The sequence below is a fragment of the Sus scrofa genome, chromosome 7 (assembly GCF_054392235.1).
Source record: "Sus scrofa isolate SSC_HxYL_T2T_F1_AM1 chromosome 7, Sscrofa_HxYL_maternal_Yorkshire_Landrace_v2.0, whole genome shotgun sequence".
Taxonomy (NCBI): domain Eukaryota; kingdom Metazoa; phylum Chordata; class Mammalia; order Artiodactyla; family Suidae; genus Sus; species Sus scrofa.
Genome location: NC_139389.1, coordinates 40662094 through 40684705, shown reverse-complemented (window position 1 = coordinate 40684705; position 22612 = coordinate 40662094). Strand labels below are relative to the sequence as shown.

The 22612-nt window shown below is 51.2% G+C and overlaps 2 protein-coding genes across 10 annotated transcripts in view; one reads left to right on the top strand and one right to left on the bottom strand.

Annotated features, from left to right (window-relative positions):
* Positions 1 to 51: 51 nt before the first annotated feature.
* Positions 52 to 22612, bottom strand: part of LOC106504394 (uncharacterized) — a 51755-nt gene continuing 29194 nt past the window's right edge. Inside the window, exons 4-9 of the mRNA XM_084970547.1 lie at positions 20451 to 20694; positions 20139 to 20353; positions 13103 to 13260; positions 7394 to 7539; positions 7166 to 7269; positions 52 to 4253 (exon numbers count right to left, since the gene is read on the bottom strand). Coding sequence (XP_084826673.1) covers positions 20611 to 20694 — 84 coding nt within the window. The 3' untranslated portion in view covers positions 52 to 4253; positions 7166 to 7269; positions 7394 to 7539; ... (1 more) ...; positions 20139 to 20353; positions 20451 to 20610. The remainder of the gene's footprint in view (positions 4254 to 7165; positions 7270 to 7393; positions 7540 to 13102; positions 13261 to 20138; positions 20354 to 20450; positions 20695 to 22612) is intronic.
* ETV7 (ETS variant transcription factor 7) lies at positions 2116 to 22590 on the top strand. Of its 9 annotated transcripts, XM_084967966.1 has the most exons (9): positions 2116 to 2357; positions 3867 to 4002; positions 13572 to 13736; positions 13837 to 13888; positions 14103 to 14228; positions 15772 to 15981; positions 17590 to 17732; positions 19535 to 19635; positions 20207 to 22590. In XM_084967966.1, the coding sequence occupies exons 3-9, from the start codon at positions 13707 to 13709 to the stop codon at positions 20322 to 20324; spliced, it is 780 nt and encodes a 259-aa protein (XP_084824092.1). In that variant the 5' UTR covers positions 2116 to 2357; positions 3867 to 4002; positions 13572 to 13706; the 3' UTR covers positions 20325 to 22590. The 9 variants fall into 9 exon arrangements, 7 of the variants coding, with proteins under 7 accessions (XP_084824092.1, XP_020954300.2, XP_084824094.1 ...); XR_014810035.1 differs by lacking the exon at positions 13837 to 13888 and having other exon boundaries at positions 15568 to 15981; XM_021098641.2 differs by lacking the exon at positions 13837 to 13888.

Genomic DNA, 22612 nt, shown 5'->3' with positions numbered 1-22612 from the left:
GTATATGCATTCTGAGTTCTTTGTAGGAAAAGTGTTATTTAAAACTAATAATTTTTAAGATGAAATAAACACGGTTATTTTATTGAGCATGAAACACCTATGCACGTTTCTTTGTGAAGCAGGGATTCCACTTGTTTCTGCTCATATGAGTTCGTAATTTTGTAGAGTCTGATCAAACTCTACAAAGGGAAATGTCCTTCCAAAGGAAAATGTCCCTAATTTTTTAGTCTGTCTCAGGCAATGCCTATCATCACTTAGGTTTTGGCTTCCTAGTGGGGAATAGAACCTAAAATGTCTTTCTTATTTATTTTTTCCCCTTTGGAATAGGTATTTATTTATTCACATGGTTAAAAAAAATCAAAGCCATATCAAAAGGTTTACAATGAAAACCTTTGCTCTTATTTTCTATCCTGAATCCCAGTTACATTTATCATGTATTACATATCCTTTCAGTTTCTTTGTACAAATACCAGTACTGTACATGGTGTGTATCTATATTATTTACACACACACAAGGAAGCATGTAATATACACTGTTCTGTACCTTCATTTTTTGCTTCACATGGTGCTCAGGCACTATGCTAGTTGTCTCACAAATGTTAACCCATTCACTCTTCCTAAGGACCTTATGAGATAGGTTTTATTATTAGCTCTATTTTACTGTTAAGGAAACTGAGGCAGTAGTTAGTAGAGAGAGGCAGTGCATCGGTTAACTGAGTTGCTCAAGGGCACGTGGCTGGTAAGTGGCATAGCTGGGTTTCCAAGGCAGGCAGGCAACTGTCCTCAGGGTCTAGGTTCTTAACCGCTCTGCCACGTTGCCTCTTGGAGAGCTTGCCACGATTCGCAGAAAGCGCCCTCAGACAACACACAGGATTCTGTTAAATGGATGTAGCAGAATTTGTCTCATCAGCCCCCTGATGCCTGGGTTGCTTCTAATCATTTGGTATTAGAAGCCATACGGAAAAAAATAACCACGTACATTTTGGATATGTGTGGGTGTATGTGTCGAATACTTTTCCAGCATTGGGACTGCTGGTGAAGGGGAAATACATCTGTGACGTTGCTAGGCCTGCCTCGCTGGCCTCCGTGGGACCGCATCACTTTACATGCCTGGTGTTCTCTGTTCCCCTCAGCCTCTCCAGCAGCTTATGCTACGAGACTTTTCTTTTCCAAGCTAAAGGATTAAAAATATCTCAGAATAACTTAAATTTTCCCTCCCTCCCTCTCTGTTTCTCTGTTTTCTTCTTTCTTTCTTGCTGAACTCGCAGCATGTCGAAGTTTCCAGGCCAGAGATCAAGCCCTCGCCAGAGCAGTGACCCAAGCTGCTGCAGTGACAACACGGGATCCTTAATCCACTGCTACAAGAGAACTCCTCTGGTCTTGTTCTCATTGATTTCCAGAAGCTCATGCTTTAGCAGTGCTAAGCCGACAGCATCTACACTTTCAAGAGTCTGGGCAAGTTATTAAGGCTTCTTGCTTTCTTATCTTCCCCATGTATTGGTTTGCTTTAGTGCTTACAACCTTTCTCAGCTTCCTCTCAAGGCAGAGGGAGCTGAGACAGGTGTGTGTGTGGGGGGGGAGGTGGGGGGTGGATAGGCGGGTGGGCACCACACCAGAGCAGCCAGAGGCCTGAGGAAAGGTGTCAGTCAGATGCCACTGAGACCTGGGTCTAGGTCAGGAAGAGCATCACAGCCTCTCTGACAGTGGCCCTTGGACTTGGGGTAGTGGGGACTCCTTCCGGCCAAAGGGCAGGTGGAGGCCGAGCTGGGGCCGGGGTCACTCGCTCCTGAGGGAAGAGGCATCTGGTCCAGGCAGACAGCATGAGAGGCTCCTCCCATCCATCTGCGAAGATGCACAAGTGTGTCGTGAAGTTAGCCTGTTCTTGTCGCCAGCCCAGGACCAGGGGTTCCTTCCGCTCTCTAGAGGCACAGAATCCCACCTCTGTGCCAGGCTGCGTGAGGAGCTGTCCATCCGCTAAAGAATGTAAGCAGGACCGCCGCCTCCCAGCCGGCAGCGGAGAGCGCCCCCGGCCTCCGCTACCGCAGCGGCCAGCCCCCGCCCTTCGCCAAGCCGACCTGGGCGGGTGTGGAAGCCGGATCCCTCTCTTTCATTTTCGTTTCCCGGAAGGATAGCAATTACTGAAGCGCCGTGCGCGCCTGCTCGCCCGGGAACCGAGGGCACAGACCCGGCTATATGAAAGAGATTTCCTCCCAAGCGACCTTCCCGTTTTGAGGCCAAGTTAGGGGTCTGGGGGAAAAGGGCCCGAGAGCGCGCAGGCCTAGGGCCCAGCGGCTGCAGCCACCGGAGCGCTCACGACGGACAGCCGGGAGACTCCCTCGCCTTCACCTGTAATGCAGGTAAGAGCCTGGAGACCAAACCACGCAGCGAGCACAGGGAGCCACCTGCCTTTCACCTGTTTCTCCAGCTCCTCAATTTCCATACCCGTCTCACCAACCTTTTCCCAGCCTGGAACCTCACTTTTCAACACCCCCCAAACCTCACCATCCATCCCTTACCTGTCTTTCACTCTCCTCCACCTTGCTCACTTCCAGCCCCTCACTCTCTCCCTCTAAGCCTCTCTGTGCTGCTCCTCCTCACCCCTCCGTCAACCAGATGTGGCTCCGGCACTAGCCAGACCCTCACAGCCAGCAATGCAACCAGAGACTCGCTCCCCACAGCAGTCTGGCTCCATTTGCCCATTTCCCCAGGAGCCTCAGGTGCTCTCAGGGCTGGATTCCCTTCTCCACTTCCCTCTCTCCAGGATCCATATCCACAACCATGTTTTATCAGACCTCTCTCTGGCCTTCGTGCTGAAACCCAGAGCTAATGCCCTCCGAAGCTCCCTGGCGGGCATTTCCCAGGCAGCCACAGCTGGAGTCTCCCTGCCTCACACTTGGAAGAGTGTCAGTCAGGGAACTGCCTGCAAGAACCAGGCAGGCAAGCCTAGGCTTTAGCCCCTTCTCCAGCTTGGCAAGCCCCCTCTGCCAGGTCGCAACCTCTCAGACGGGGTCACCTCGGAAACAGCACCAACGAGGGCAGGGGGGCTGGGGGCAGGCAAGAAATGCTGGAGAACTACCCCCAAAGGTGTCTAGTCCTTTTCTGCAGTGGCCATGGCTTCTGGAGCTTGCTTTGCTGGCTCCAGATCACTGCACATCGCCCTCCTCAGAAACCAAGAGATGAACACACTGCTCTTGAAAATCCCAGGGTGAGAAAAATGACTCTTGCTGGGATTGGTTTCGCTTTTACTTTCACGATGCATCCCTAAGGACCCCCTGTTCCTACAAAATCCTGTCACTTTTTCCATCCCCTCATCCTGATGCTGAGCCCAATCACCTCTGCCCTTGGTGAGACCTTGGGATTCAGAAACTTATTGTCTCTTTTGAAAATAGCATTTGTTTTCTGTTTTTTGGTTGTTGTTTTTTTTGTGCGAGGCATGTGGAAACTGCAGGGCCAGGGATCAAACCTGAGCCACAGCAGTAACAATATGGAACCCTTACCACTAGGCTATCGGGGGACTCCGAGCATTTGCTTTTCTATATATTTCTGGTTTAAGGACTTTTTTATCCTGGCCCCTCAAGTTTCCTGTGTCTTCTCACCAAGGTTTGTAGGATCTCAGATTTCCAGCTTATAAGTCAAGTCTTGGCAGGGGAGCCTTCTGGTGGGGTTACAAAAAGCTGGAATTGAAACGACGAAATTTATCAAGTGTCCACTGTGTACAAGATGTTGATGGTACCAAGCTGAAGACATATGTGGTTCCTACCTATAAGGTAGACAGTGATGGACACTCTTCCCCTTTGAAAAAAATTCTTAAGGATGCCCGAACCTTCACCAAGACGCTCATCTTTGCCTGGTTTTCCTCTTTCTAGGAGAGAGCTTTGGCCAGTTCTCCTGTGAGCCCTGAAGCAGCCACACTGCACCCAGGCACCCAGGCCCGAGGCAGATGTGAAGCCAGAGTAAAACTGCTGTTGGAGAGGGGACTCTGCAAGCTGCCAGGAAGACTCCGTGAGTAGAGGGAGGAGAGAGGCTGATGTTTTTAGAGGATGTGAACGTGACGTGTAAACTTAGCCAAGGAAGCACCTTCCCTCCATTTGCTATTTCTTTGCTGGTTTTCTTTAACCTTTCCTTGGGGAGGAAGTCAGAGGAGGTCAATGTGAATTCTCCTGTGGGGAACACAGTTGACATGGCCGAGCGTGTCATTGTGAAGGCAGCAGTCTTCTTGTTGGGACTGGATGAGCTATGGGGTCCTTTCCAGCCTAAGGACAGAGAGTTGAGGCTGTTGTCAGTGAGGAAGCCAGATGGGGCTAACCAAGGAACAGCTGTATGTGTGGAGAACCCTCTTTTAAGTAATTATATTTAATTTCCGTTGTCACAAAAGAAGCATGTACTTGTTGCCAAAAATCAGGAAATGACAGAGAAGCATGAGAAGAATACAGAGAACTATCCAATCCACTCAAAGACACCCACGGGAAACGTATGGGCCATATCCTTTCATTTCATTTTCCTAAGTGAGACCCTTGCCTGAGGAAACTCCTAACCATGAACAGGCTGCAGATTAATGGCCCTGTGTGGCAGAGCTGAGAGGCAGAAAAGCTGGGCGACAGGCTCACGCTCACACAGGTCTCCATGCTAAGGTTAAACCTTGGTTCTGTAGGTTCTCCACTAAGAGATTTTCAGATGCACTTCCTAAGCTGTGGAAATCATAGGAGAGGTGGCTGGCTGATCACCGGTGGGGTCTTTAACCTGGGTGGGGGTCTTGGGACAGCTGTGGGCAGGCATATTGGCTGTGAAGCATCCTGGCCACTTCCTGCGTGGCTGGCCCAGGGTCTGGAACACTCTTTGATTTCCTAGGCACAACCTATTTTTTTGAGCTGCTGACAGGATTAAAATGTGGGCTATGACTTCACATGCTTTGGGAAGAGCTTGCTGCCCCCAAATGATGGGCATCCCTTTAATGGAGCACAGACCCTACCTTTCTCAGGGTCAGAGGGAAAGTAGGGACTCACGGACACACGAGAACCCAGAGCTGGAGGACAGCTGGCGCGTCTGTGTAGCGGAGGAGGGAGGTGGCAGTGTGATTTGGGAGAACGGTGGGCAGCTCTGTAAAGAGCCTCTGCTGTATCCTTTTGTCCAAATACCAGTCCTGACCAGCAGCTTGGGGCTTCGGGCTGCTCCAAGGAGATATCTGGCAACAGTTACACAGACGGTAGGATCTGGGCTCCATTCCCAGCCCAGGAAAAACAGGGCTTCGGATCAGACCTGAAGACCCTGAGTGTTGCTGCTGAGGAGGATCTTAGAAGTCATCTAACCCAGTCCCCTCGTGGCCACTGAGGACATGACGCCTCGGAGAAAGGGGCTTCTCTGCAGGTCCCACAGGGCCCTCTAGATTGTCCCCCATATCTCCCCATTATTCAAAAACCACCCCTCATTGGCTCACCAAGTCCTGGAAGGCTCACACTGGCAGAGACCCTGGATGTCACCTCAGGCAACTCCCTCCTATAATAAGAAAAGTGAGGCCCAGAAGGCTGTGTTCTGCCCATGTAACCTTCAGTCCCCTCCCCTTCCCTGGGTGTGAAGCTCAAGGTTGCTGGTGGAGAAGGTGCAGGAGAAGCAGGGGACTTAGAAAGTTTAGTCATCACCTTGCAAAATACAATTACACAGCCTTTTCAAGTTCTGAAGCCCCTTTGGTGGGGCCCCTCTGAGAGGGTCACCAGGTCTTCCTGCCCTTTTCTAGTGACAGAAATTTCCTCCCCTCTTGCACCAGTCTATTCCTTTTTTTCTTTTTTTAAGGTCAAACCTATAGCATATGGAGGTTCCCAGGCCAGGGGCTGAATCAGAGCTGCAGCTGCCGGCCTGCACCACAGCCACAACCATGCTGGATCCTTAACCCACTGAGCAAGGCCAAGAATGGAAACTGCACCTTCAGAGAACATCGGGTCCTTAACCCACCAAGCCACAAAGAGAACTGCAGCTTGTTCCCTGTTTACTCAGCTCAGGATGCAGAGTCATTGTGACCTATTTTGAGTTCCCAAGGTACTAGTCCCATTGCCTTGGGGTAGATTTCTCCAGAAGCAGACCCTGAAATGCTTCCCCACAGAAGAAAGAAGGAAATCCAAGAGCAGAACCATGGACAATTGGAATTCAAAATGCATGGGGTCCTGGGATCCCCACGATGGCTCAGCAGGTTAAGAACCCAACTAGGGAGTTCCCGTCGTGGCGCAGTGGTTAACGAATCCGACTAGGAACCATGAGGTTGCGGGTTCGGTCCCTGCCCTTGCTCAGTGGGTTAATGATCCGGCGTTGCCGTGAGCTGTGGTGTAGGTTGCAGACGCGGCTCGGATCCCGCGTTGCTGTGGCTCTGGCGTAGGCCGGTGGCTACAGCTCCAATTCGACCCCTAGCCTGGGAACCTCCATATGCCGCGGGAGCGGCCCAAGAAATGGCAAAAAGACAAAAAAGACAAAAAAAAAAAAAAAAAAAAGAACCCAACTAGGATCCATGAGGATGTGGGTTTGATCCCTGGCCTCTCTCAGTAGGTTAGGGATCCAGTGTTGCTGTGAGCTATGGTGTAGGTCTAGGATGCAGCTTGGATCTCTTGTGGCTGTGGCTGTGGCATAGGCTGGCAGCTGCAGCTCTGATTGGATCCCTAGCCTGGGAACTTCCATAGGCCTTAGGTATGGCCCTAAGAAGAAAAAAAAGAAAAAAAAAAAAAACCAATGAGGACCTATGGGGGACACCTACCCCACCCAGAGGGAACGAAGCTGAGCCCACTTCCTATCCATCTCGGGATAAGGGCTGCTTCCAGGGGTGCTGAGTCCCAGCTTCCCCACTTGCCCAGTACACTGGCTGAGTCCAGCACTGAGTGAGGTGGTAGCATCTGGCATCCTGCCGCCTTCAAGTGCAGAGGTGAGAATCAAGGGTCATGGGCAGGGCCTTCTATACAGCAGTGTCTTCTATGTTCATCTTAGATTCCATGACTCATATTTTCTTCTGAAAAGAGTCAGGCAACACAGTTCTGGCCTTTGGTAAATATCTAATCATCTTGAAAGATAAGGAACACTAAATGGCTCACTTTCCTATAAACAGGATCCCAAATAAGCAACCTGCTGAGACCCCAAATGAGGGTTTCACCTTTCAGGTGGCTATGGTGGGGTCGGCCCCGTTTCTTACCGGGTTTCTGCTGCTGGACATCTTTCTGACGTTTATTCCCAGGCGTCCACCCCATTCCTGCCTCCACTTCCAGCTTCCGCCTCATCATCGGGGCTGATGTGCCTCTGCAGGGAGGTAAACAGACAAATCTTGCTTCGCTTTGGGAGTCAGGGCCAAATGGAGCACACAAGCTAGTTCCCTGCAGAGCCCACTTTCCCATGTTTCTTGGCTGGAGAAACAAAGACGTACCGTGGAGCAGTGGAAAGTCCACTCTGAGGATGAGTCCACTCTGACGTCCAGTGACAGGAGGTGGGCAGGGATGGCAGGGCGGGATCCACGGGGGCTCCGGCCGAGGGCCCCCACTCACAAAACAAGATTCACAACCATGCTTCCCTCTGTGGAAGTGAAGGGTGAAGGGGGATTTGCACCCACCTTCCCCTACCCCACCCCATCTGCATCTCTGGGGGGAGCCTCAGGAGCTATGAAGGTAGTGAAGGCCCCAGGACCACTTGCAGGACCCAGCCTAGGGTCACAGGGGAGGGAGTCTGAGAGGGGGTGATGCAACCTCCAGGGACAGCTTGTGGCCTTTTGAGAGGAGACAGTTTTTTTGTTTTTGTCTTTCTGCCTTTTCTAGGGCCACTCCTGCAGCATATGGAGGTCCCCAGGCTAGGGGTCTAACCGGTGCTGTAGCCGCCAGCCTACACCACAGCCACAGCAACACAGGATCTGAGCCACGTCTGTGACCTACACTGCAGCTCATGGCAATGCAGGATCCTTAACCCACTAAGCAAGGCCAGGGATCGAACCTGCATCCTCGTGGATACTAATTGGGTTCGTTACCACTGAGCCATAACAGGAACTCTTCATTTTTTTTTTTTGAGGTGTAATTTATGTACAGTCAATCTTAAACATACAGCTTCATGAATTTTTATGTATGCAGCCATCACACAGATCAAGATTTTGACCATTTTGAACACTCCAGAAAGGTCCCTTCTTCCTCTTCCCTGTCAATTCCCCTCCAAAGGGCCACCACTATTCTGATTTCTCTCCCTAGATTAGCACTATCTATTCCTTTTTTTGAGAGAGAGAGAAGAATATAGTATTTTTAAAATATTCTTTTCCATTATGGTTTATCACAGGTTATTGACAAGAGTTCCCTGTGCTATATGGTAGGACCTTGTTGTTATCCATTCTATGTACAATAGCTTGCATCTGTTAACTCCAAACTCCCACTCCATCCCTCTCCACCCTCCCTCGCCTTGGAAACCACAGGTCTGTTCTGTTCTCTGTCTGTGAGTCCATTTCTGTTTCATGAATAAGTTCATTTGCAATGTTGTGTATGTGTGTGTGTGTATATATATATATATATATATATATATTTTTTTTTTTTTTGTCTTTTTGCCATTTTCTTGGGCCGCTCCCACGGCATATGGAGGTTCCCAGGCTAGGGGTCGAATTGGAGCTGTAGCCACCAGCCTATGCCACAGCCACAGCCACTTGGGATCCGAGCCTCATATGCGACCTACACCAGAGCTCGGGGTAACGCCAGATCCTTAGCCCACTGAGCAAGGCCAGGGATCGAACCCGCAACCTCATGGTTCCTAGTTGGATTCATTAACCACTGCGCCATGAAGGGAACTTGTGTGTTATATTTTAGATTCTGCTTATAAGTATTATCATATGGTTATTTGCTGTTTTCTTTCTGACTTACCTCACTTAGTATGATAATCTCTAGGTCCATCCATGTTGCTGCAAATGGTATTATTTCATTCTTTTTATGTCTGAGTAGTAGTCCATGATATATATGTACTACACCTTCTGTATCCATTCCTCTGTCAATGGACACTTATTTAGGTTGCTTCCGTGTCTGGGCTACTGTGAAAAAGCACCATCTCCTTTTGATCCTGTTTCCCTAGCTGCCCTCTTTCTCCAAGGCAGCATCTTGGAGCTTCATTCATGCGTCAGAGCTGAAGTTGTTTGTACTTTCTGGTTTATTGCCAGGCAGCATTCCATTGCATGGAAGCATCATGATTTGACTGTCCATTCTCTGACTGATGGATATTTGTGATGTTTCCAGGTGTTTTGTTTTTTTTTTTTGCCTCGCCCCCAGTATGTGGAAATTCCTGGGCTAGGAATAGAACCCACTCCCCAGCAGTGACCACGCTGGATCATTAACTACTAGGCCACTCCTCCAGGTCTTTTCCTATGTGAGCAGAGCCCCCACGGGCACTCACACCCATGTCTTTGGTAGATGCGCTCACCATGTCTCAGGTCTTTACTTGGGGGATGGGAGTGCTGGGTAGCATGGTATGTAGCCTGGGCACCTAACCTTTGCACCACACTTCCCTTCCAACAGCCCAGCATCTCAGACGGGCAGAGTTAAGTTCGCATTTCTCAGAGTGGGAAACTGAGCTGGAAACTGGACCTTGAGCTTGGGGATTTGGTCTAGAACTTAGGTGGCTGATCCAGTGAGTGGCAATTTGACTGGTGTGAGGGGCTTCGACCCACTGCTGGGTTTGATGGAGACCTTGGCAGCTGACCCAATGCTTGGAACTTGGGCTTTTCTGGGGTTCAAGTCCTATTGGAAAAGACTTTTGACCTTAATATTCATTGAAGACACGAGGAACAAAAAAGTCCCTTTTCAGAGCTCTCTTGTGATGCAGCAGGTTAAGGATCTGGCATTGTCACTGTAGCGGTGTGGGTCGCTGTTGTGATATGGGGTTTGACCCCTGACCTGGCAACTTCCATACGCCGTGGGCACGGCCAAAAAGTCCCTTCTCTTTATCGCTGGACTGGAGGTGCTGACTGCAAGGGGATGAAAGTGAGGGTGGGAGTGAGCAGGAGGAAATGGAAGGAAAACCCACTGCACCGCAGGAAGGTGACAGGCTTCAAAGTTTCAGGTGCTACCAGGGGCTGTGTGTGACCTCAGGGTCCCTCAGAGACAGCATGGGAATCCCCTGCCCATCTTTCCGGAACTGGGACCAGGACCACATCTGTGGTTGATGATGTCTGCAACATTCAGGGTTTCCCCTTTTCGCTGCAGTTTCTGTGTTGTCACGGAGGCAGACCAGCCAGAGGGTGTGGAATCCAACCCCGTTCTCTGGACAAACCCAGGAAAAGACTCCTTTGACTCAGGAATTTAAGTTTTGTATTTTAAGGCTGGCAGCCCCAAGCACCATGGATTAGGGAGCCTTTGAACAAAATGCAATGGGCAGCTGGTCCCTGGAGCCCAGCAACCCTGGCTGGCCGTGCAGGCTGCGCAGACACCTCCTGAAGGTCATCACCATGCAGTCTCAGAGGTTCATGTCACACAGCTTTTTGTGTCTTGCTTCTGCATCACCAGACTGATTTTCCATGGAGGCTCTAAATTACTATTTCCACCCTCAATGCATCCTCTTCCCTGCATTTGTGCCAGGTGTACGTATCACTATTAATGTGTCATCTCATTCTTCTCTCCCTGCTCTGACTACTGAAGCGTCATGCCACATGCTTATTAGCGGATTTGCTCTACTACAGAGGTTCTTAAGAGGCAACGTTTTTTTTTTCTCAATTCCCCAAGTACATGGGGCAGTGTCTGCAGACGCTTTTGGTTGTCACAACTCGTGAGTGGGGGAGGGGTGCTGCTGGCATCTAGGGAGTAGAGGTCAGAGATGCTGCAAAACATCTTACCAAGCTCAGGATAGCCAGAGCTTGTCAGGCCCACAGTGTCTATAGGGCTGAGGTTGAGAAATCCTCCTGTGCTGTGAATTGCTGGTAAGACTATTTTTGTCTCTAAAAGAAAAAAAATCAATTTAGAGATGCTCTTACTTATGACAGGCATTAGCCCTTTATCTGTCATCTGCATGGCAAGTGTGTCCCTGAAATCTGTCCTCTTTTAGTTTATGGTCTTCCAACACACATACAAAAATTGATACAGTCAAATGTGTTTCATTTTTATTACAGCCTCTGCATTTCCTGTCGTGGTTGAGGTCAATACTACCCTTGTTGAGCACGTATGGTTTCCTATTTCTACTTGTACTAAGGTTTCTATTGTTCTTTTCATTAGGCCTTAGTCCCTCTGGAGTGGATTTTGTGGCAGGTGAAGGTCCACATACAGATTTTTCCAGGTCGAGAGCCAGTTGTGGCTTTGTCAAATCTTAAATTAACTACCCTTTCCCACTGAATTAATCCCCCCCCTTCTTCTTTTCCAGTGGTAGCTATCGATCTTAGGTTAACACCATCGGATCTGGATTATATGGCTTTATAGCACCACAAAGGCCAGCTGTCACCTCTATTCTTTACCCCCCCTTAGGTAATTTTGGGGTCAATTTCAGACATTCCTCCTTCTTCTTTCTTAGGTCCCCAGATAAATAATGGCAGCCTCTCCTTCCTCCCACACTGGGTTACATAGCCCAGCCTTCTGTGTTTGCAGCACAGTGCACTTTCCTTCTGTGCTGCTGAGCAGGACTGTCATTAGATGATCACTGGTGGCTGGGGTCCATCCTTCCCACCAGCCTCATTGGTGCCTTGTCCCCAGCAGTGGGACAGGGCCGGGCACATGGCCAGTGCTTGTAGTTAGTGGTGGAATGAATGAAGGAGGGAGGAGTGATGCATCTCTTTTCGGGGGGGGGGGCATGCTCACAACATGCAAAAGTTCCCTGGCCAGGGATCAAACCTGTGCCACAGCAGCAACCTGAGCCACAGCAGTGACAAAGCCAGATCCTTAAGCTGCTGAGCCACCAGGGAACTCCTTTTTTTTTTAAACATGAAAACCAGTTCTCTCTTGTGTTGTTTTTGGGAATCGAGCAATCAGAGGTTTGTGCAGTCCTTGTCAGTGCCAAGGTGTGGCCTCAGACAGTGGCTTCTCTCCTCCACCTCAGTTTTTTTTACCTGTCAGGCTGGATCTGATGAGCCCTGAGCTCTTTCCCCTCTTACACCCAGGGGCCCACAGGGCGAGAAGGGCTCTGGGGAGGAGAAGCACCTCACAAAGTGAAATACCAGGCTGACTCATCACAGTGGGCACAGTGCCGGGGGTCCATGGAAATGGTTGTTTCCAGAAAAAAACCACCACCTTTGGCAGAAGAAAATGTATCAATATATATATAATATTGTACTCATCTTTATAACAATACAGTCATTAAAATATAAGTTAAAATTTTTTTTAGGCGTTTCCACTGTGGTTCAGTGGGTTAAGAACCCAACTTAGTGTCCATGAGGATGCAAGTTCAATCCCTGGCCTCACTCAGTGGGGTAAGGATCTGGTATTGCCACAAGCTGTGGTTTAGGTCACAGACGCAGCTTGGATCTTGTGTTACTGTGGCTGTGGCGCAGGCTGGGAGCTGCAGCTCCAATTTGACCCCTAGTCTGGGAACTTCCATATGCCACAGGCTTGGACCTAAAAAAAAAAAAAAAAAAAAAAAAAAAAAAAGTTTTTTGTTTGTTTGTTTTTTAGTGGAGGAAGGGACCCCATGAAAGTCATAACGTGCTAAAAGCAACCCAGATTAGTGAGGTAAATACTTGGCAGTAAGGAGTTCCCTGGTGGCTCAGTGGGTCAAGGATCAGGCATTGTCACTCACTGCTGTGGCTTCGGTCATTGCTGTGGTGTGGGTTTGATCACTGACCCAGGACACAGCCAAAAAAAAATGGCTTTAGGAGCACAAAGGGCCCAGTCAGAGTCGAGTCATGGGGGACTGGAAGAAAGCAGCCACCTGAGTGAGTACTGCCAGAAACAGAGTGCAGGAGATGAAGATGGGTGTGGGAGACTCTCCATCCCTCAGGCTGTTTCCTGAGCAAACCCAGATCTGAGCTGGCACAACAGGGTGGAAAAGCGTGGCAGCCAGAAAGACCTGGTTCTAGGCTTGACTGTACCTCACGCTACCTGGTGACCTTTAGCTGGTCACATAACCTCCAAGAGCCTCAGTTTCTTCATTTGGAAGAGTTACATTGACCTCTCCCTAGCAGGACTGTTTGATCACTCACCAGTCATTCACCGTGTGTTTATGGGGCACCTCCTGGGGTCCAGGCACTGTCCCAGGTGTTGAACACATACAACAGGGTGCCCAGCATACATGACTCGGTGTCTGGCACACAGTAGGTCTTCTTTAACCATCTGTTGTTTGAATAATTGGAAAATGGGCCTGGGGGGGTGGGTGAAGGGGGTACCAAAAATAAGTGAATATATACATAATGCACAGATAATGATAAACAAACATACAATTATATCAGATATAAGACATAATTACAAAAAAAGTAAGGTGACTGAAGGACAAGAATAGGACATGGTGACAGAGGAAATGACTGTAGGTGGGGGGCAAGAGAGGAGAGCCTCTGCTCAGATGGAGTGTTCCTGGTGGGCTTCTCTGAGGAGGCGACATTCAAGCGAGGGCCTGAAGTAGGAGGGTGAGGGTCCGTCCCCGGCCTCTCTCTAGCCCCAGTCCTCGGATTGCAGGCATCCAGCCCGTGCTCTGGAGCAGGGAGGACGTGCTGCACTGGCTGCGCTGGGCTGAGCAGGAGTACTCTCTGCAGCACACGGGGGAACACAGCTTTGAGATGAACGGCCGCGCCCTGTGCATCCTCACCAAGGATGACTTCCGGCTCCGCGCCCCGGCTTCAGGTCAGGGACACTCACTGGCTTCTCTGATGCAACCCCGGGGGGCAGGGACGGGGAGGGAGGCAGAGGGGGTGCTGGCTGGAGGATCATGCTCCCTTCTCAGCCCTGCAGATGCGCTCTTTCCACATGTGCCTGGTGGTTCCCACCTCGAGCAGGTCAGCAGCAAAGGTGTCAACCTGGGTATCCTTTCAGAGCCTGGGATGGGGGAGGGGGGGCTGTCCTGTTCCCTTACTCTCCCCTCCCCATTTCCATCCTACGGCCTTGCATCTCCCTCAGCACGAAGCTTGGGATGGGACATGCCAGCCCGCACCTGAAGGCAGGTGACGGCAGGGGCCTGGTCAGCAGTCTGCCCTCCCGCTCCACCCCCAGGTGACGTGCTGTACGAGCTACTCCAGTACATCAAGACCCAGCGGCAAGCCCTGATGTGTGGGCCCTTTTTCGGAAGGGCCTTCATGCAGAGGATGCCCCCCCAGCCCTGCCCCTACTCTCTGGAAGGTGAGGAGGCTCTCCAGGGACTCCAAGACCTTTCCCCAGATCGGCCTCAAGGGGAAGGCGGGGCTCCCTCCAGGCAAAGTGAAGAGGAGGCAGCGCCCCAACTCCCGCGCTGAGATGGCCCTCTGGGCCGCAGGCCTGTCTCCTTCCTCGGCTCTGCTCTCCTCTCCAGCCCCGGCTGTGTGTGTGGCACCTCCATCTCTTCTCCTGATCTCGCCATGGAAACCGCTCCCATAAGGGTCTGATTCCAGGGACCTGCGCACAAACTGTCCAGGTCACCCCAGTCCTAACTCCCGGCTGCAGCCTTCCTTTGCTGGGGACAAAATGTTAGACAACACCTTTGATTACTTTCTCTCGCTCTCACCCTCATCCTGTCAACAAATCCCGTTGGCTCTACCATCAAGATCTATCCAGAATCCAACCACTGCACACACCTCCACTGTGGCCACCTCTGCAGAATCTCCTTGCTGGTCTCCTTGCTTCTGCCCTGGACCTCCTATGACCTCAACAGAGCAGCCAGAGATTCATACGACAATCATGTTACTTCTCTGCTCAAAATCTGCCAGTGGCTCCCATCTCACTTGTCAAGCCACAGCCCTTACAAAGAGTTCCTCACCCTCTGCCACCCCCTCCTGCTTGTTCTTACTGCTCCAGCCACACCAGCCTCCTTACTCCTGGAACAAGCCAGACACCCCTGCCTCAGGGCCTTTGCTCTTACTGTTCTCGCTGCCTGACACTCTGTCCTGTAAAAACCCACAGAGCTCACTCCACAGGTGTCTATACTCATGTTAACACAGCAGTGAGGCCTTTCCCAGAACTGCCTTTATTTCTCTCCCACCCCCACATTGCACACTGTTTTCTTTTTAATTTATTTTAATTTTTATCTTTTTAGGGCCGCACCCATGGCATGTGGAAGTTCCCAGGCTAGGGGTCTAATCAGAGCTGCAGCTGCTGGCCTATACCACAGCCACAGCAATGCAGGATCCGAGCTGCATCTGTGACTACACCACAGCTCATGGCAACACCGGATCCTTAACCCACTGAGCGAGGCCAGGGCTTGAACCTGCATCCTCATGGATACTAGCCGGGTTTTTAACCCAATGAGCCACAATGGGAACTCCTCCTTTTTTACTTTAATCATCTCTCCCCTGGCCCCACCTCCATGAGAACAGAAGTTCCATGAAGGTAGAAGATTTTTGGGTTCAGTGATGTGTCCCCAAAGTTCTTAGAACAATGCCTGATTCATAGAAGTTTCTCCATAAATATTAATTGGTGGATGGTGAGGACACCTGGCTTCTGGACCTGACTCTGTCTGCTCTTGGCTTTGTGAATAATTTTACAGATGAGAGAACAGGTCTGAGAGACTACGCTGCTTATCTGGGAGCTGGGGTTACCACCTGGGCTGTCTGGCCCTCACCCGTGCCCTCTTCTGCCTCCCTGACCTTCTAACCAGGGGCTGGGAGCGGGCAGGACACTAAGAGTCCAGCTCCATGGGCATGTTGTGGGGTCTGGGCCTGAAGAATCAACCACGCTCATCTGCTTGCAGAGGGGACTGGCTTCCTGCAGCAGCCACCCGACCCAGGGCTTGCCAGCTCCTGGAGCCACCTGGATGTCCCTGGCCCAGCCAGCTGGCCCCTTAGTAAGCAGGAGTCCTTCAGTTTTTCTCGCTGGGCAGAGCTCGGCTGCAGGGCAGAGGGAGCCGGCTCCTTCCCCACAACGCCAACACGGCAGGCCCCCATTGATGGCAGGATCGCAGGTGAGTAGGAGGCTGCGCTCCCCTGGCCCCCAGGGAGGTGGGTTGAGGCTGAGTCCCAGAGTGGTGGTGGGTGACGAGGGGGAGGGTTGTTTGGACCTGGGGGTGAAAGGGTCTGTGCTTGCCCGTGGGGGAGTGGGGTGACTGTCCTGTGTGCTGACCACAGTGTGGCTGCAGGGGGCAGCGAGTGCTGCCTGGGATATCCCCAAACCCACTCTGTGTCTGCGTCACAGTCAGACAGACTGGCCTGGAGAATGGCCCTCTCCCTTTAAAACTATTTAAAAATAGTTGAGTGGGTTCCCATTGTGGCTCAGCAGGGTAAGAACCTGACACAGTGCCCGTGAGGATGCAGGTTCAATCCCTGGCCTCTCTTGGTGGGTTAAGGATTAAGTGATGCCGTGAGCTGTAGTGTAGGTCACAGATGTGGCTCAGATCTGGCGTTGCTGTGGCTGTGGTGTAGGCTGGCAACTGCTGCTCTGATTTGACCCCTAGCCTGGGAACCTCCATATGTCACAGGTGTGACACTAAAAAGAAAAAAATAAAATCGTTGAGTGCTTACTATGTACCAAGCATAGTTCTAATGCTTTTATTTAATCCCACAACAGCCCTCTGAGGTTAGTGCTATTATTTGGCCCATTTTACAGATAAGGAAAATGAGGAACAGAGAGGTTAAGTGGCCTTTCCATGATCACAAAGCAGTAAGTGGCAGAACTGGGCTGTGAATCCAGGCTGCCTGGCTCTAGGGCCCAAGCTCTAACCAGGTGATACACTTCTCTACATGTGTTGCTAAAGGACTGACTAACAGACAGGCAGCCAGACAGACTGACAGATAAGCTGACTGCCTTCCCAAAGTGTGTTTTCTAGTCATGGCAGAGCTACTGTATTTATTCTAGATGCCGCAGAGGGGGCAGCAGCCCAGCTCCTGGGTTGGAAATGACTGGGCGTCCCTGAAACACAGGTGTATGATCTTTGTAATATCATGCTTGACACTGCACTCACCCCGTACCAGGCACTGCGCTAAGGGTTTTTTGGGTCTATCATGTTACTTAATCCTCACACCACCCCACCCGAGGGACCTATGGCTTGGAAGAGGTTGGGTAACCTGCCAACGTCCGAGCCAGGCGGCCCACGAAGGACTTAAGATCTTGCTTACAGGCTCCTTCTGCCACTCGCTCTCCAGACAGCACATCTGATTTTCCCAGACCTCCAGTTAGCTGGCTTGACAGGACGGATGTCACATTCCAGGAGGCTGAGATACCAGGCCGGGGCTGAGAGGGACCTGAGGCAGGGCTCTGGCCACCAGCCAGAGTCCCCACGGCCTGCCCCGCTCTGCCTGCCACCTGGGGGCCTGGTGACTGGGATATGTCCACACCTGTCTGAGGCCACTTCCTCCTCCCTTCCTGGGGGTAAAGGCAGCCACCTCCTTGAGCTTAGGATGATTGCATGAGACGAGCCATAAGCCCTACATGTGGCCGCTTCTGTTAACACCATCGTCTTCACCATCCCGCTGCCTGCCAGGGTGCGGATCCAAGAGCCGCAGGGTGCCTTTCTCAGGCCTGTCCTCACAGCTCCAGGAAAGCACCCTGTCTGCACCCCTGTGCTCCATTGCAGACTGCCGGCTGCTATGGGATTATGTGTACCAGCTGCTTTCTGACACCAGGTACGAGCCCTACATCAAGTGGGAAGACAAGAACGCCAAGATCTTCCGTGTGGTGGATCCTAATGGGCTCGCCAGACTCTGGGGAAACCACAAGGTGAACTCAGCCAGCAGGCAGGATGGTCTCAATAGATATATCCAGAAGAGGACAGGGCAGGGGTCAGAGTGGAGCCCCAGCCCAAGGGTCAGGCCTCAGGGGACAGGGGATTCACTAGCAGCCTGAGATGTACTGGGATCATTTTATTTGCAGAGACCACGAGGGACAGGCAGTTACTTCTTGATGGGGGCTGTCCCTGGAACTCAGGAATCTTGCCTTCTGATGGCTGAATCACACCCCTGCTGAGCACTTGAGGCTCTTAAAGCATGTTTACAGGAATTGGGCATCGTATGCTGTTAAGCCCGATGAGGAAGCTGGTTCCCTGGAGGAAGCTGGGCCAGAAACCCAGGTCTCAGGCCCAAAGGGTCAGCAGTGTAAGGGCTGGAAAGGCCTGGGGATGGCTGAGGTCAGCATTCCCGGTGTGAGGAACGCCTGTACTATGTGGGTGTCCACACGGGAATTTTAGGTGGTTTACTCCAAATTCTAATAAGTATTTACCTTAGTAAGAATTAAGACTACAAAATTTAACTGCCTTATCTTTTTATTTTTTATTTTTTGCTTTTTAGGCCATACCCACGGTATATGGAGGTTCCCAGACTAAGGATCGAATTGGAGCTACAGGTGTCGGCCTACACCACAGCCACAGCAACACTAGATCCCAAGCTGCATCTGTGACCTACACCACAGCACAGGGCAACGCTGGATCCTTAACCCACTGAGTGAGGCCAGGGATCGAACCCGTAACCTCATGATTCCTAATTGGATTTGCTTCTGCTGTGCCACGACAGGAACTCCTAATTGCCTTATCAATCTCATGATTTTCAGTGGTGCTATAAAGCCAGTGTCCTAGTCTATATATAAATTCATTCAAGTTAAAAAGAGTTTTGGAGTTCCCATTGTGGCTAAGCAGTAACAAACCTGACTAGACACAAGAGAACTCCTAAAAGACTCTTTTTATTATTTATTTACTTATTTTTGCCTTTTTAGGGTCACACATGCAGCATATGGAAGTTCCCAGGCTCGCAGTTGAACTGGAGCTGCAGGTGGCCCACACCATAGGCACGCAACACCAGTTCTGAGCTGCATCTGTGATCGACAACACAGCTCACAGCAATGCCAGATCCTTAACCCACTGAATGAGGCCAGGGATCGAACACATGTCCTCATGCATACTAGTCAGGTTCATTACCACTGAGCCACACGGGAATTCCAGCAATTCCACTGAATGAGCGCCCTCCTCCTGGACAAGATAATTTAATCTTCACAACAAATCTGTGAGATGGCTGTTTTTTTAATCATCATTTTATAGCTGGGGCAACTGATTCAGAGAGGTAAATAAACTGATCCAAGTTCACACAGTGCCAAATGGTGGTGCTGGGGCTTAAACTGACACCAAAGCCTCTTTGCCCCTGCTCTGCACTGCCCATCCCTAGAGAGGGGACAAAGTGACTCGGTCAAAGTTTCGCAGCTGGTGACAAGGCCCTCGTGCTACCCCACCATGCTGTCTCTCCCAGGAAACATATATTTATTTGAGATGACTTGTGACATCTGCCATTTAAAAGCAACATAACAATTCACTCCTGCCCCCTCAAGGGTCACAGCCAGGTGGGTGACCGAACCATCCCGGTATTTATGCCCCAGCCTCCCCTGCCTTTCTCTTCCCAAACTCAAGAGAACACACTGCCTCACAGACTCCCGGGCTGAGGGGTGTAAGAAGCCGTGCACTCCAACCAGATGTGGAAACTGAGACCTGGAAGGCGCAAGGTGGGGCATCGAGGTGATGTGGCTGCTTTGCCTTCCAGAACCGGGTGAACATGACCTACGAGAAGATGTCGCGTGCCCTGCGCCACTACTATAAGCTGAATATCATTAAGAAGGAACCTGGGCAGAAACTCCTGTTCAGGTGAGTGGCCTAGGAGCTAAGGTGCCAAGCACGTGTGGGGCTGGGGTGGGGTGGCCTGGAGGCCCCTCTGCAGCTGGGGCAGGGGCTGGTTTGCAGCTGAATTCCATTTTTTTTTCTTTTTCTTTTTTTTCTTTTTGGGCCGCATCTGCAGCATATGGAAGTTACTAGGCAAGGGGTCAAATTGGAGCTGTAGCTGCCACCTACACCACCGCCACAGCAACACCAGCTCCCAGCCATGTCTGTGACTTACACCACAGCTCACAGCAATGTCAGATCCTTAACCCACTGAGAGGGGCCAGGGACTGAACCTATATCTTCATGGATACTAGTCGGGTTCGTCACCACTATGCCACAATAGGAACTTCTTTTTCTTTTTTTGGCCACGTGGCGGCATGTGGAGTTCCTGGGGACCAGGTATCAGATCTGAGTCGCAGTTGTGACCTACACCACAGCTGCAGCAACACTGGATACTTTAACCCACTGTGCGGGGCTGGGGATCAAACCTGCATCCTGGCGCTGCTGAGACGCCAGCAATCCTGTTGCGCCACAGCGGGAACTCCCTGAATTCCAGATTTCTGAAGACACCCGGGAAGACCATCCAGGACGAGGACAGCGGCAGGGAGCTTCTGGAGAGCCAGGAGCAGGACAGACTAGATTCCAAGGAGGAGATGCTGGAAGTCTCTCCGTGAACGGCACGTGGACTCCAGGCACCAGGCACCTGCAAGACAGAGACAGAGTCTCACATGAAAGCCGCTGTAGAGCCCTCCTCCCTCCACCCAGGGCAGCAGGAAAGCCCAGCAGAGTTCTGCACTCACAGCTGGTGTCTCAGACCTCAGAGCCGCCTGGAAGCTTGGGGAGTGAGAAGGGCTGAGGACATGGCGGGAGTATCATTCTTCAGGCAGGGCAGCCCTGACGCTGGGCGGGGGCACAGGGAGTGAGCTCTCTTCCTGCCCTTCGCCTTGGTCCCTGCTCAGCTCAGGAGAGGAAGCTGATCTCCAAGAAAACATCTAGTCCAAAGAAGGAAGCCGAAGTCCCTTGCTGAGCCTCCGCTTTCCTCATCTGCAAAAGGGCATGCTCATGAAAACCCCCTTGGGGGCTGGTGCATGAAATGGAAAAAAGGATTGCTGCTTTGTCAACTCTGGTGATAATAATAATGATACTGGACATTGAGGGGCTTACTGTGTGCCAGGCCTTGTGCCAAGAGCCTAACTTACATTTTATCTCATTCAATTCACATTCCAGCCCCCTGAGGTTTAAAGATGAGGCAAAGGAGGCAGAGGCTGGCAGAACTGGGATGCTTGCCCTGAGCCCAGCGCTGTGACCTATTCTTTCTCAGAACCACTGAATGTACTGGGCACTTCTCAAGCAGAGGCCATGGCCCTGCCTCTCCATCCTCAGCATCTTCACTGAACAGTTCACCTCACCTGGCCCAATCCCCTTGTCCTCAGTTTTCAGTGCGTGGCGACTCTGACCCATCCCCACTCCAGCTTATCATTTACCTGCATTGGCCAGGTGACCTCGGGTAGGTTATTCCATCTCTCTGGAGCCTCATGTTTCTTGTCTGCAAAGTGGGGGTGCTATTCCTGGCCCAACCTCACAGGACTCCCAGAAAACCTCAATAAGACAGCATTTGTGCTATGCTTAGTGCAGGCCTGCTGTGTGAGGAGCTAAGAAAACCCCGCAAATCCAAAGCTGCTCCAAAGCATGAAAATGCCCCTCCTATTGGCTCAGCTCCCCAGCCCCCCAGGTACCTCCCGATGGGGTCAGAGCCTCTGCCCTCAAAACCCCAGGGTGGGGAAGTGAAGGGAGTGTTTTCACTGCATCGAAAACACAACTTCTTGGACTCGCATCTTCTTTTCTGGAAGGAGGAAACCACCTCGGCCTCTTGCCTCCAACAGATCAGGAAACCCCCACTGCCTGGCTGCACCTGAGCTGGCCTTGGGTCACTGTAGTGAAGCTGATAAGGATTCTTGGATTTGGGGGCTCCAACTGTGACTGCCCATAAGCAGGGAAAATCCTGCCTGGGGCCCTGAACAATTCTGCACCAGAAGAGGCCCAACAGGGGCCTCAGCAAAAACGTTCAGCAGGAACATCCTGGGCCCCTGAGTCTTTCCTGAGACTGTTCCCTCTCCTTGACTTTGCTTCAGGATGAATGCACACCCCACAGCCCTTATCATCCCAGGCCCAGAATTAGACTGGGAGGGACCAGCGAAATTGATTCATCCAGGCTCTCCTGCTATAGATAAGGCTGCTGAGGCCAGAGAGGGGGAGTGACTTGCCCAAGGACACACAGCCCTGCTCAGGGTGCCGCCCCCTAGCGTTGCCTCATTTCTAGTTGCTTTGTATCTTGCTCACAGGTCTGAGATGCAGAGATTTAAAAGAGAGGATGGAGTGGTAAGTCACTTCTTCCAGTTACAGTGCTGGCATCTGCCTGCTGTCATGTTCATGGCTGTCAGCCGCTGTGAATCCCAAGGACTGTGGCTTCACAGTGGGGGGGTTAAATCTTATTCCATGCTGGGACTTCTGGGGCCAGGGGTGGGCTGTGGGCCTGGGCAGAGTCCACCAGCCCAGATCCCAGAGGCCTGGACTCCCCACTCGGCTCTGGGTTGAGGTGCACCCCACTTCTCCAAGCACATTTGGCTCTGGTCTGGGATGGACACCCAGGTGCCAGGAATAAGGGGATTCATTCAGCCCTTCCTTCCATGAGCATTAATTGGGCACCTGCTATGTACCTGGCACCAGAGAAGGCCTTGGGTTTATATCTATTTATTATACCATTAGATTCCTGAAAACTGGTGGATCACTGAAAACAAATTATGTCAAAATGGACTTTCTCACAAATCATTTTAACAAGCAAGAAACAGAGTCCCATGGTTTGAAAAAGCAGCCAGCTGTGACCCTTTGTGCCACATTATATTAATGTTAACAGGAAATAAAGAGTTTATAGGAAAAAAAGTGAGTGTACTAAGGAGCGGGT

Excerpts from the sequence above, each read along its gene's own strand:
- ETV7 (XM_021098641.2), top strand. Across the intron at positions 15,982-17,589 it reads CATTGATGGCAGGATCGCAG|ACTGCCGGCTGCTATGGGAT; the intron begins GTGAGTAGGAGG and ends GCTCCATTGCAG. Across the intron at positions 17,733-19,534 it reads GACTCTGGGGAAACCACAAG|AACCGGGTGAACATGACCTA; the intron begins GTGAACTCAGCC and ends TTTGCCTTCCAG.